The sequence below is a fragment of the Saccopteryx leptura genome, chromosome 4, assembly GCF_036850995.1.
Source record: "Saccopteryx leptura isolate mSacLep1 chromosome 4, mSacLep1_pri_phased_curated, whole genome shotgun sequence".
Taxonomy (NCBI): Eukaryota; Metazoa; Chordata; class Mammalia; order Chiroptera; family Emballonuridae; genus Saccopteryx; species Saccopteryx leptura.
In genome coordinates this window covers 126,401,697-126,414,290 of record NC_089506.1, presented here as the reverse complement: position 1 = coordinate 126,414,290, position 12,594 = coordinate 126,401,697, and the positions used below count along the sequence as shown (strand labels likewise).

The 12,594-nt window shown below is 54.6% G+C and overlaps 1 protein-coding gene across 2 annotated transcripts; it reads right to left on the bottom strand.

Annotated features, from left to right (window-relative positions):
- Positions 1-4,638: 4,638 nt before the first annotated feature.
- On the bottom strand, positions 4,639-10,394 carry UTS2R (urotensin 2 receptor). Of its 2 annotated transcripts, none has more exons than XM_066383759.1 (3): positions 10,116-10,394; positions 5,147-6,307; positions 4,639-4,946 (listed from the first exon to the last, which is right to left on the bottom strand). In XM_066383759.1, the coding sequence occupies exons 2-3, from the start codon at positions 6,233-6,235 to the stop codon at positions 4,764-4,766; spliced, it is 1,272 nt and encodes a 423-aa protein (XP_066239856.1). In that variant the 5' UTR covers positions 6,236-6,307; positions 10,116-10,394; the 3' UTR covers positions 4,639-4,763. The 2 variants fall into 2 exon arrangements, with proteins under 2 accessions (XP_066239856.1, XP_066239857.1); XM_066383760.1 differs by having other exon boundaries at positions 4,828-4,946; positions 5,077-6,307.
- Between the last annotated feature and the right edge of the window lie 2,200 nt (positions 10,395-12,594).

Sequence of the window (12,594 nt, the reverse complement as noted above, 5' to 3'; positions counted from 1 at the left end):
ATGCCTCTCATCTCTCCGTTCCTGTCTGTCTGTCCCTGTCTAGCCCTTTCTCTGATTCTCTCTCTGTCTCTGTAAAAAAAAACAAACAAACAAACAAAAAAAACCCTGACCTGTCTCTCAACACTTAACACCACCTCTGTTCTTGAGGATGTCAGTTATGTCTTGGCTTCAAGTATCTTTTTCTGCATCAGGATTTTATTTATATTATTTTGGGGTGGAGGGTTTTGTTTGTTTTTTTACAGGGACAGAGAGTGAGTCAGAGAGAGGGATAGACAGGGACAGTCAGATAGGAACAGAGAGAGATGAGAAGCATCAATCATCAGTTTTTCGTTGCAAGACCTTAGTTGTTCATTGATTGCTTTCTCATATGTGCCTTGACCATGGGCCTTCAGCAGACCAAGTAACCCCTTGCTCAAGCCAGCGACCTTGGGTCCAAGCTCGTGAGCTTTTGCTCAAACCAGATGAGCCTGTGCTCAAGCGGGTGACCTCGGTGCCTTGAACTTTGGTCCTCTGCATCCCAGTCTGACGCTCTATCCACTGCGCCACTGCCTGGTCAGGCTGCATCAGGATTTTAAATGACTTATGTAATCAAATGTATTGATGTTTTCCTAAAGGGTTCTGGGTTCTGGGTCACCCTCCCCAAGCCTTCCCATTTCTTACATTAGAAAGATATTCGCCTGACCTGTGGTGGCGCAGGGGATAAAGCGTCGACCTGGAAATGCTGAGGTCGCCGGTTCGAAACCCTGGGCTTGCCTGGTCAAGGCACATATGGGAGTTGATGCTTCCAGCTCCTCCCCCCTTCTCTCCCTCTCTAAAAATGAATAAATAAAAAAAAGAAGGTTGTCAATCATAGGCCTGACCTGTGGTGGCGCAGTGGGATAAAGCATCGACCTGGAACACTGAGGTTGCCGGTTCGAAACCTTGGGCTTGCCTGGTCAAGGCACATATGGGAGTTGATGCTTCCTGCTCCTCCCCCTTCTCTCTCTCTCTGTCTCTCTCTCTCACTCCTCTCTCTCTAAAAAATCAATAAATAAGGCCCTGGCCGGTTGGCTCAGCGGTAGAGCGTCAGCCTGGCGTGCGGGGGACCCGGGTTCGATTCCCGGCCAGGGCACATAGGAGAAGCGCCCATTTGTTTCTCCACCCCCCCCTCCTTCCTCTCTGTCTCTCTCTTCCCCTCCCGCAGCCAAGGCTCCATTGGAGCAAAGATGGCCCGGGCGCTGGGGATGGCTCCTTGGCCTCTGCCCCAGGTGCTAGAGTGGCTCTGGTCGCAGCAGAGGGACGCCCCGGAGGGGCAGAGCATTGCCCCCTGGTGGGCAGAGCGTTGCCCCTGGTGGGCGTGCCGGGTGGATCCCGGTCGGGCGCATACGGGAGTCTGTCTGACTGTCTCTCCCCGTTTCCAGCTTCAGAAAAATACAAAAATAAAATAAATAGATCCCTATGCACACTGCACATATCTTATTTTAAAGTAAAAAACAAAACGGGAACAAATACAATATTTAAAATAAAGAACAAGTAAATTTAAATTAAAAAAAAAAAAAGAGCCTGACCTGTGGTGGCGCAGTGGATAAAGCCTCGCTCGACCTGGAAATGCTGAGGTTGCCGGTTCGGAGCCCTGGGCTTGCCCGGTCAGGGCACGTATGGGAGTTGAGGCTTCCTGCTCCTCCCCCTTCTCTCCCTCTCTCTCTCTAAAATGAATAAATAAATAAAATTAATTAAAAAAAAAAAAAGATATTCACTGTATGTTCTTTTCATTCTTTTATGGTTTTATGACTCACATGTACACCTTAAGTTCCATCTCTGTCCTGTGCTGGATGCCTGGTTCCAGATGGTTTCCCATGAGGGTGGCTACAGGCTCAGAGGATATGGAACACCTCAGAGAAAGTCACACTGGTTCTGGGTTCTGGGTCACTTCTCAGCATTCCTGACTGGTCACCACTGCTTTTCTAGGTGAACTGCATTCAAGCAGGGAGGGACAGAGACCCTCCCTCCAAGTTGGATGGATGCAGGTGGGATGGGTCAGCACAGTCCGAAAAAAAAATGAACATTGCAAACTGTTCTGGAAGCTTCTGGAGACCCATGAGAGCCCAAAGCACCCCCACAATGAACAACAGACTGGTAGATCCTGGGGAGTGTTCAGGTACTTCATGAGCTCTGGGTGTCATGCCATCTGTGGGCTGAGCCTGGCCTTAAGGTTTTACTTCTTCATCTGCAGGTCCAGGTGTTGGGTGGACAATGTTTAAATGCCGTGAGGCCTCATCCATCACCCCGGACTCCCTTGGCTTCCATGTGCTCACCCACCAGACAGCAGACAGACAGTCCTTAGTCCCCACTGCTGACCGCTGCTGCCCTGGAGGCCGGGGCTGGACCCAGATGAAGGTCCTTGCAGCTCCTACATCTATGCTGTGGCTGCTTCTCTACTGCAGCCCTCCCCTGCCCCACTCGTTCCCCTCCTCTCCATTTCCACCCCCCCCCCCCCATGGGCCCTTCTGCCCAGGAAGGAGCAGGGACCTGGTTGGTGCCTTCCCAGGGCCAGCAGGCCAGGGGTAGGGCCTGAGGAAACTGGCCAAAAGGGTTTCTGATGACCCACAGAACCAAGATGATCCATAGTGATGATGGCCACAATGATGTCCCTTGCTCTTGCAGGCCCCTGCTGGCTGCCCCCGCCCCCCAGTAGATGTTCCCAGGAAGGAAAGCTCCTGGAACAGGTTCCTGGGACAGAGCTGGAAGGATAAGTCCTAAGGGGGGCATGCCTGTCTGGTGACTGCTCTTCAAGGGTACCTTATGCAGAAGGTGGGGTGGGAACCAATGCTCCCCTCCTCCAGCCTGCGGGCAGCACTGTCCTGGCACCAACCTCAGCAAGGCCCAAAGCCCAGCCTTGCAGACGCATGACTGAGAAGCAGTCGCTCTCACAGAGCTGCCATTACTAATCCAAGTTTACCTGGAACAGCTGTTCTTTTATTATAAAAGTGGCTCGCGCCCAGAAGGAGTGCAGCGACCCTGAACTGCATGGCTGGAGGAGCATGGCCACTCTGGGAAGCAGTCTGGCGGTTCCGAAGGAACCTGGCCTTCCCAAGAGGAATGACAGGTCCATACAGAGATGTGCTCACAGCAACTCCGTCCAGTCAGGGGAGAGGTGGGAGCAGCTCAGTTGCCATAACTGACAAATATGGTCACCAACAGTGAGTGTTCAGCTCTGGAAAGGAACCAAGTGCTGACCACGTTGCCATATGGACAGATGTCTACCATCAGCTGACTTCCAGCAAAGCAGATGATCTCTGTAACTGGATAAGTAGACTCACCCACTCCGTTGAAGGCCTTAAGTACAAAACCAGAGGTTTCACAGAGGACAGATTCTGCCCCAAGGCTACAGCGTTCACTCCTGCCTGAGTGTTTATAGACTGCTGGCCCCCGTCATCACAAGGGCCAATCCCTTTAAAGAAACCTTGTCTTGTATGTGTGTCCTATGGGTTCAGTCTCTCTGGAGCACCCCAGTGAGCTGTGACTGACGGCCATAGCCCCACCATATTGGAGCTCAGGTCCCCCTGTGCTCACTCATGCACTAGCCCTCACCTTGGGACCCTCTAATGTCCAGCCAACCCTAGTCTGGGACTCCCCAGCTCCAGCTCCTGCGGCTGAGACCTCCCTCCCTCCTGCCCCAGACCCTCAAGGACTTTAGAACCCTGAGGCAGAGTGGGGTCTCAGGGCCTGGTTGGGGCCTGCAGGACAGTTTGTGCTCAGCTCAGAGTGGGGGTAAAGCCATAATGCCAGAGAGCCAAAGACTGTGGGTCTGAGCAAGACCAGGCCTGCACAGATCACTTCCTGGCTTTGACCCAGTGGCCCTGCATGCTGGGGCGAGGAGAGGTGGGAGCCTATGGGTGATGGGCCCAGGGAGGCTGGCTGAGCCTCAGCAAACCTGTGGGACGAGCCCCTGCTCCTGTCATTGCCTTGCCTGACCTGAGCCTGGAGCCCTGACTCCTAGCCAAACCTCCCAGCCTGAGGAGGCCTTACCCCACTAAGTCCTTCTATGCCCCCACAGCTCAGATAAAACCCTGCCCCTACCCTCATCCGAGCCCACCATGCAAGGACCCCATCAGGAGACACAGTGCCCTGCCTACTCCCTCCTGTTCCACACCTTCACCCTGTTGTTCCCTCTGCTTACTGGCCAGCTCATTCCTCATGATGAGCAGGCTGGCCAGGTGGGGGCACTCTGTGGACTAGGCCCAGTAGCCTCTGCTCCCCCAGAAGGCCCAGTTCAGACGCTGCACACAAAAGGCACAAGATGAAGCCACAGGTCTGGGGAGGGAGAGGTAAGTTGTAAACAGGAGCTCTGGCTCATGGTTTCAGTGTGCTGTGTTCCTGTCTGGGAATGAGCCCCCAGCTGCCCCTCCTCCCTGAGCAGGCTGGGGTGATCGTTCCCTGCCTCACCCCAGGGTCTCAGGCCCTACAAACTGGGGCCTGGCTCAGGATGGACAGCACCCACCCACTGTGTCAGGACAGCCAGACTACCACCAGCACAGGCCTCAGAGAAGAAGTGTGCCCTCCGCAGCCAGACTAACAGGCTTCTCCACCTGCTGTGGGCCCTCCCCACCCTCAACACCCCATCCCAGGCTGAAGCAGGACAGGGATCACACAGCTTAGCATTTATTATTACAGAGCCAGAAGGGATGGGACAGGTGCCACAGAGGCCACACCAACCAGGAGGGGAGGGTCCATGCAGACAATTGTGTGCCCACCACAAGTCAGGGTTGGCACTGATCAGATGCTCATCTACTGCTGTGGATGGTGAAGACTTGACTCAGTATGTCTGGACCTGCATCTTCAGTAGACCCTCGTAGATAGGCTGGACGGTGTGTGTGTGTGGAGGGAAGGCTCTGGGCTGACGGAGCAGAAATGAGCAATGGGGACGGCAACACAGCTGCCCCACAGATGGGAGAGCAAGGAACTTTCTGGAAGAGGAAGGAGGAAAAGAGCTGTCAGCAGAGTCTGTGGAGGGTTGGGAGAGGCTTCAGGGAGTAGCTTCTACTCTGGGGCCTCCCTGCAAGACTCCAGCTATGGCCACCTCACCCCCGCACCCACCTGGAGGCTGGGACACTCAGGGACAGACCCCCCCAGGGGCCTCCTGGGACAGGCTGATGCGCTCAGTGACCTGCTGGCTGCTGGAGGACAGCAAGCTGCCAAAGGCATGATGGGAGTGGGTGAGGCACTGCCAGAAGTCTTGGGTGCCCACAGGCCCACTGGCACTCCTGCCGTGGGGTGAGCGTCGGCGGAAGTCACGGTAGTTCTTGGTGAGCAGAGTGTAGAGAAAGGGGTTGATGCAGCTGTTGCCGTAGGTGAGGCAAGTGGTCAGGTAGTTGACGATGCGTGAGCTGCGGGGTGTGAGCGGCTGGGCGCCAAGGTACTGGGCCAGCAGCTGCCATATCCAGAAGGGCATGAAGCACGCCCAGAAGAGCAGCACAATGCCCAGGATGAGGTGCAGCACTCTGGGGTTGGGCAGCCGCCGCGTCTGTGGGAAGGAGGCCTGCTGCGACAGCCAGTAGGCCCAGGCCAGGTGCATGTAGAGCAGCCCGATGACCACGGCAGGCCCCACAATGCTGGTCCCAAAGAGCAGTGTCAGGCAGGCACGGTAGGTGCTCTGGCCCCAGGCCGGCAGGCAGAGGCTCTTGTGTTCCCCGTGGACCAGCCGGATAGCCAGCATCATGGGCAGCGCTAGCAGCCATGTGCCAAGCACCAGGACCTTGCGGTAGCCCTTGGAGCGCTGTGCGGTGTCCAGCGGCCTCAACACTGCGGCATAGCGCTCACTACTCATGACAGTCAGGGTGAAGATGCTGGCATGCATGGTCAGGAAGTCCAGGCTAAAGAGGACACGGCAACCCACGTCTCCAAAGTGCCACTCCCTGGTGATGTAGGTGGTCACAATGAAAGGGATGCTGAGCAGGTAGAGCAGGTCAGCCAGCGCCAGGTTGACAACATAGACGTACATGGAAGCTGAGGTGCGCAGGAAGCGGCACACGACTATCAGTGTGTACACGTTGCCCGCCACACCCACCACGCCCATGACCAAGAGCACTGCCCCAATGGCACCTGTGGCCACCAGGTCCTCCAGGGAGCTGGGTTCCGTCAGGCTGGTCCACGAGTTGTTGAGGGATGCGTTGGGGGGGCTGGATGGTTTGGGCACAGAGCTGCCTGTCATAGCTAGCACAGGGGACCTGCTTGCAGGCTCTGGGCTCAGGGCCATCTCTAATGCCTCACACTGGACTTGAGGCTGGGGTGTGCTGCGACAGAGAAATCTGTGGGTGACAAGCTTGTCCTGCAGGAAAACATGTACATTAAAGATGCAGATCAGGCTTCCCTCCTATGTGAGGGGACAGTTCCCACTGGAGGGCCCAGCAGAGGATCAGGGTTCATTTTGGGAACCTTCTGTTCAAAACCCTACCACTCTGCCTCCTTTCCCAGCTCTCCAGGGAGACCAGAGAGCCTCCTGGACCAGCTGCCTCCAGTGCTGCCCTAGTAGCACCCCCGCCCAGGGCCTCAGTGGAAGTCCAAAGGCCTCTGGGATTGACTGGACTTTTCTGAGAACCAGAGCAAAGCAGAGCAGCTAGGGGCAGGGTCAACAGTGGACAGAGCCTGGAATTCTCCCCATGCCTCACTTTCTTACCTGTGAGTGAACAGGGAAGGTCTCACTTACCTACAGTCATTTCTTCTAGTACATTTCTCCTGAACATTTTAATTTTTTTCTTTTCTTTTTTTAATTTTTTACAGGGACAGAGAGAGAGTCAGATAGAGGGATAGATAGGGACAGACTGACAGGAACGGAGAGAGATGAGAAGCATCAATCATCAGTTTTTCGTTGCAACACCGTAGTTGTTCATTGATTGCTTTCTCATATGTGCCATGACCGCAGGCCTTCAGCAGACTGAGTAACCCCCTGCTCGAGCCAGTGACCTTGGGTCTATGCTAGTGAGCTTTTTGCTCAAGCCAGATGAATCCGAGCTCAAGCTGGCGACCTTGGGGTCTCGAACCTGGGTCCTTCTGCATCCCAGTCTGACGCTCTATCCACTGCGCCACTGCCTGGTCAGGCTCTCCTGTACATTTTAAATGTATATTCTCAGATTGCAAAAGTAGTATGTGCTGACTTGAAGAGTTCAAGTAGGAAAATATGAGTGGCAAAGAGGGAAAAGCCCCTATAATGCCCAGGTAGCCACGTGGGGAAATGAGCCTTCATCCCTACCTCACACCACACACAAAAGTGATTCAGGCCTGACCATGCGGTGGCACAGTGGAAAGAGCATCAGACTGGGATGCAGAAGACCCAGGTTCGAGACCCCGAGGTCGCCAGCTTGAGCGCGGGCTCATCTGGTTTGAGCAAAAGCCCAACAGCTTGGACCCAAGATCACTGGCTCCAACAAGGGGTTACTCGGTCTGCTGAAGGCCCGCGGTCAAGGCACATATGAGAAAGCAATCAATGAACAACTAAGGTGTTGCAACGCGCAATGAAAAACTAATGGTTGATGCTTCTCATCTCTCTCCGTTCCTGTCTGTCTGTCCCTGTCTATCCCTCTCTCTGACTCACTCTCTGTCTCTGTAAAAAAAAAAAGAAAGAAAAGTGATTCAGGACTATGGACCTGCAAGGGGCTAAGTCACTCACTAATCGAGCTTCTGGATGAGACAGGAGAACACCTGTGTGACCTTGGGTACACAAAGATCCCTCAAAAAGGAACAAAGAACATGTGCAATAAAGAGGACAATCAATCCATGGACTTATTGAAATTATCAACCTCACTGAGGGAGTGAAAATGTAAGCTGAGAACTCGGAGACAAAATGAAAACCTGCAAATCAGTAAAGATTAACAATTCATAACAAGGGAAAAAAGAAGTTTTGAGGCCCTGGCCAGTTGCTCAGTGCAGAGTGTCAACCTGGCGTATGGACTTCCAGGTTCAATTCCTGATCAGGAAACACAGGAAATGCAACCATCTGCTTCTCCACCCCTCCCTTTCCCCCTTCTCTCTTTCCCTCCCACAGCCATAGCTCAATTGATTTGAGCATGGACCCTGGGTGCTAAGGATAGCTCAGTTAATTTGAATGTTAGCCCCAGCTGGGGTTGCCAGGTGGATCCAGGTCAGGTGGATCGGGTCAGGTGGCTTGCAGGAGTCTGTCTCACTATTGCCCCTCCTCTCACTTGAAAGGAAGATGAAAAGGAGGGAGGGAGGGAGGGAGGGAGGGAAGGAAGGAAGGAAGGAAGGAAGGAAGGAAGGAAGGAAGGAAGGAAGGAAGGAAGGAAGGAAAGGAGGGAGGGAGGAAGGAAGGAAAGGAAAAAGAAGAAAGAAAAAACTTCTCAAAAGAGGACAGCCATAAGGCCAAGAAGCACAGGAAAAGATGCTCAAAAAGATCAAAGCCAGCAGGCACTGCCAGGATGGCTAGGAAATGCAAACAGCAAGTGCTGGGGATGGAGGAAGGGCCAGGGCCCCTGCTGGCAGGACTTAAGCAGGCACCATCCATAAGCCCAACACATGCCCGCCTCTCACCCACAAATCCACTTCAGGTTTGTCCCCAACAGAAACAGCACCCACTCCCACAGAGAGTAGCAACTGTTTACAATAGCTTTCTTCTTGACAGCCAGAGGGGCTGGTAGCCACCCCATGTCCATAAATAGGAGGGTGGCTAAACTGACTGTGACAGCATCAGAAAAATGCTGCTGGCAGTGCAGACAGAGGTATCCCTACAACCAAAGCATGGGTGAAACTCATGCGGCCCGGGTCCCAGGACAGAAAGGAATCAGGCAGAAGAGGACACAATGTGATTCCGTTTACATGAAGCTGTTAGAGGAAGGTAAAATTGGCTGTGACCGGCCCTGGCCGGTTGGCTCAGTGGTAGAGTGTTGGCCTGGCGTGCAGGAGTCCCAGGTTCGATTTCCGGCCAGGGCACACAGGAGAGGCGCCCATCTGCTTCTCCACCCTTCCCCCTCTCCTTCCTGTCTGTCTCTCTCTCTTCCCCTCCTGCAGCCAAGGCTCTATTGGAGCAAAGTTGGCCCGGGCGCTGAGGATGGCTCTGTGGCCTCTGCCTCAGGCGCTAGAATGGCTCTGGTTGCAACAGAGCGACCCCACAGATGGGCAGAGCATCACCTCCTGGTGGGTGTGCCAGGTGGATCCTGGTGGGGCACATGCAGGAGTCTGTCTGACTGCCTCCCCTGTTTCCAACTTCAGAAAAAAAAAATTGGCTGTGACCTTGGCTACTGGGGAGGGGTAGGGCACCAGAGAGCCCTCTGGCAGATGGAAATGTGCTGTGTCCTGATCCAGGTGGTGGGCACACATGTAAAACTTGTGGGGTTGCACCTGACCTGTGTGGTGCAGGGGATAAAGCATGGACCTGGAATGCTGAAGTCGCAAGTGGAAAGCCCGGGCTTGCCTGGTGGAGGCACATAGGACAAGCAATCAGTGAAGTGAAGCACCTCTGAGTTGATACTTATCGCTCCTCCTCCCCTCTCTCTCCTCTCTTTGTAAAATTAATAAATAAAACCTTTTAAAAAACCTCGTGGAGTTGCACACTAAGATCTCTGCTTACCCATGAAGATTATTTTCAAGTGATAAAAAAAAAAAGGGCCTAAAACCTGGGGAAACGTAAACTAGGAGAGGCCCCTGGACTGCCCACCTCCCCCACATCCAGGGATAATACTGGCTCCGACTTTTTCCCTCTGCGCGTCCAGTACTCATAAAAAGGAAAGGCTCCGACCGTCCAACCGGCGGCATCTGAGCCGGCTGTGCGGAAGGGGCTCTTGGGCAGGACGAGGGTGCAGAGCCGCCGCCCCAAGCCCCTGAGATCCCGCGCAGCCGGCGAGAGGACCCTTCCTCCCTGCCCGGTTCCAAAGCCCTCATCCCCGGGGCTGCCGAGAGACCGAGCTGGAGCTGCGTGGGCAGGTCACCAGCACCCCGGGGGCGGCCCCCGCATCTTGGGCCGTAGCGGGACAAGCAGCAACTGGGGACCGCGCTTCGGAGCTCCCGGGAGTGATGAGAAGTTTCAGAGCTCGCTGAGCGCACCTGTGGCTCCACAGTCCTCGGTCGCTCCACACCCCGCCGCACCCCGGCCCGGCACCGGACACCCCAGCGCCCTGAGCGCTCACCTCGGTCACCGCGCAGCAGGTCGTGCTCCCGCGACCGCACTTCTGAAAAAGTTTCGCCTTGCTCTTCACTGAGCAAACAAAAGAGGGCCGAGCTCTATACGACCGGCTCCCGGTCGTCGCCGCCGCCCGCCCAGCTGCGAGTTAGGAATGCGCCGAGGCCCCGCGCCCGCGCCGAATTTTAATAACCCGGGGAGCAGGTGCCAGGAAAGAGGGCTCCGGGGGACGCTGAGGGGCGCGCCAGGGGGAGGCGGCGCCGGATCGAAGGGAAGACAGTGCTATCGGCGCTGGAGGGGCGAGAGGAGGTGAGAGGGGGCGGGAGGAGGGCGGGGTGTTTGGGGGAGACGCGCTGTGGCCGGGACGGTGCCAGGACCTGGGCGAAGGTGCCTAAGGCTCTGGCCGAGGGCAGCAAGTCAGGCCCCAGCGGGGGGCCTGAGTAGCCCTCACCCTGTGTGGGACCAGAGGCAGCAGCGTGTTGGAGTGAAGTTGCCTCCAGCTCTGCTGCCTCTCGAGTCTGCTTCTAGCCTTTGCCCCTCTGCAACCTAACCCTCAGTCATGCCCTGGACCTGGGGGAAAGGTGAAAGAATCAGGCAGCCACTGTCCAGTGGCATTAATAACATTCACAATATTGTGCAACCATTACCACTCTCCATTTCCAAAACCTTTCTCCAAACAGAAATTCTGTCCCCATTAAACACTAACTCCCCATTCCCCTCTCCCAGCCTCTGGAGACCACCATTCTCCTTTCTGTCCCTATAAATCTGACTTCCTTAGGGACCACACATGAGTGGAATCATATAGAATCTGTCCTTTAGGGATTAGCTTCTTTCACTGAGTAACCTGTCTTCAAGTTTCCTCCCCCCCCCCCTTTTTTTTTCAACAGAGACAGAGAAAGGGACAGATAAGGAAAGACAGACAGGCAGGGAGAGAGATGAGAAGCATCAATTCTTCCTTGCAGCTCCTTAACTGTTCACTGATTGCTTTCTCATATGTGCCTTGACCCAGGGGCTACAGCAGAGCGAGTGACCCCTTGCTCAAGCCAGAGACCTTGGGCTCAAGCCAGCGACCTTTGGGCTCAAGCCTCGTGTTTTTGAACCTGGGTCTTCCACATCCCAGACCAACGCTCTATCCACTGCACCGATGCCTGGTCAGGCAGAATCTCCTCCCTTTTAAAGGCTGAATATTATTCTGTTGTGTGGACCACAGTTTGTTTACTCATCCATCAATGGACATTGAGTTACTTCCCCCTTTTTGGCCACTGTGACTAGTGCTGCAATTTGTATCATAATTTCCTTTTCTTTTTATGCATGGCATTCAGACAACTCCATCATTTTCAGGGAGTCTAGGACCCACCGAGTACCACTCCCTACTACTCATTGAGAGAAAGGAGCCAGACGGAGCCTGGTGGCTCTTGACCCAGGAGTCTCTGTGTCAACCACTGAAGTTCTTGGGCAAGTGGACTCACAGACAGGTCTTGCTCTCATCCTCTCCTTCTGTGGGCAGGTGATTCAGGCTAATCAGCCTTATCCGCTGCCTCTGGTCCAAACACCCTATGAGCTGGGGCATGCCCTGCTCACTAGAGAAGCCTCCAGGAATACAGCCCCGGTCAGCTGCTGAGGCCACTGAGCAGCCAGCCTGACATGAACCCTCAGGACCTCAGTTGAGGACACATGGATGACCAAGGACCAAGGACAGCATCCACCAGAGCAGGGGTGGGAGAGCAACCCCCTACCCTTCTAAAACAGCCTTGGTCTTCATCTCCTGGTCATGAAATCCTGCAAAACCACAGGCCCCATGGGCTTTTCTCCATTGGCACCAGGAAGGAAGGATGGGTGCCATCCAGCGTGCGTGCTGGACAGAGCCTGCAGACGGTGGGGGGGGGGGGGGGCTGGGGGGGCTGGGTTATCTTGAGAAGGGACTGCAGGAGACCAGGACAGAAAGGAGGGTGAAACGAGGGGAGAAGGAGATAGCTCAAGGCCTGAAGATGGCCAGAGGACGTTCCCCCCTTGGTGGGGGGAACCCTCCTCCCTCAGCCTGGACCTAAGAGGACCTGAGTATCCACAGAGTGGGACTTGATGCTCAGGCCAGAGCTGGGTTGTGGATGGGGCCAGGACTCCTGCTGGAAACAGAAAAGTCTGGAGCTGTTGCTATCCTGCCAGGTTGTGGGGGGCCCTGCTTCTAAAACCTGTTGTGCCTTGTGCAGAAGTAACCCCGCTGGCCTGTGAATCACTTAATGGACCATTAAATCATAATCAATCAGAAAGCCCCTACTTCCCACAATTGTGACTTTACAGCTTTGTTGTGCACATGATGGGTCCATTATGTTTTGGAATGATAACTTTTCTTCAAAAACTTATTTTCAAGTGTATTACTAGATTCTGTGGAGAATGAAGTTCCATAGATAAAACCCAGCTTCCTAGGTTTCTTTTGAGATGCCCATCCAGCCTGGCCTCAGACTTGTCACTGCCCACCCCCACCCCCT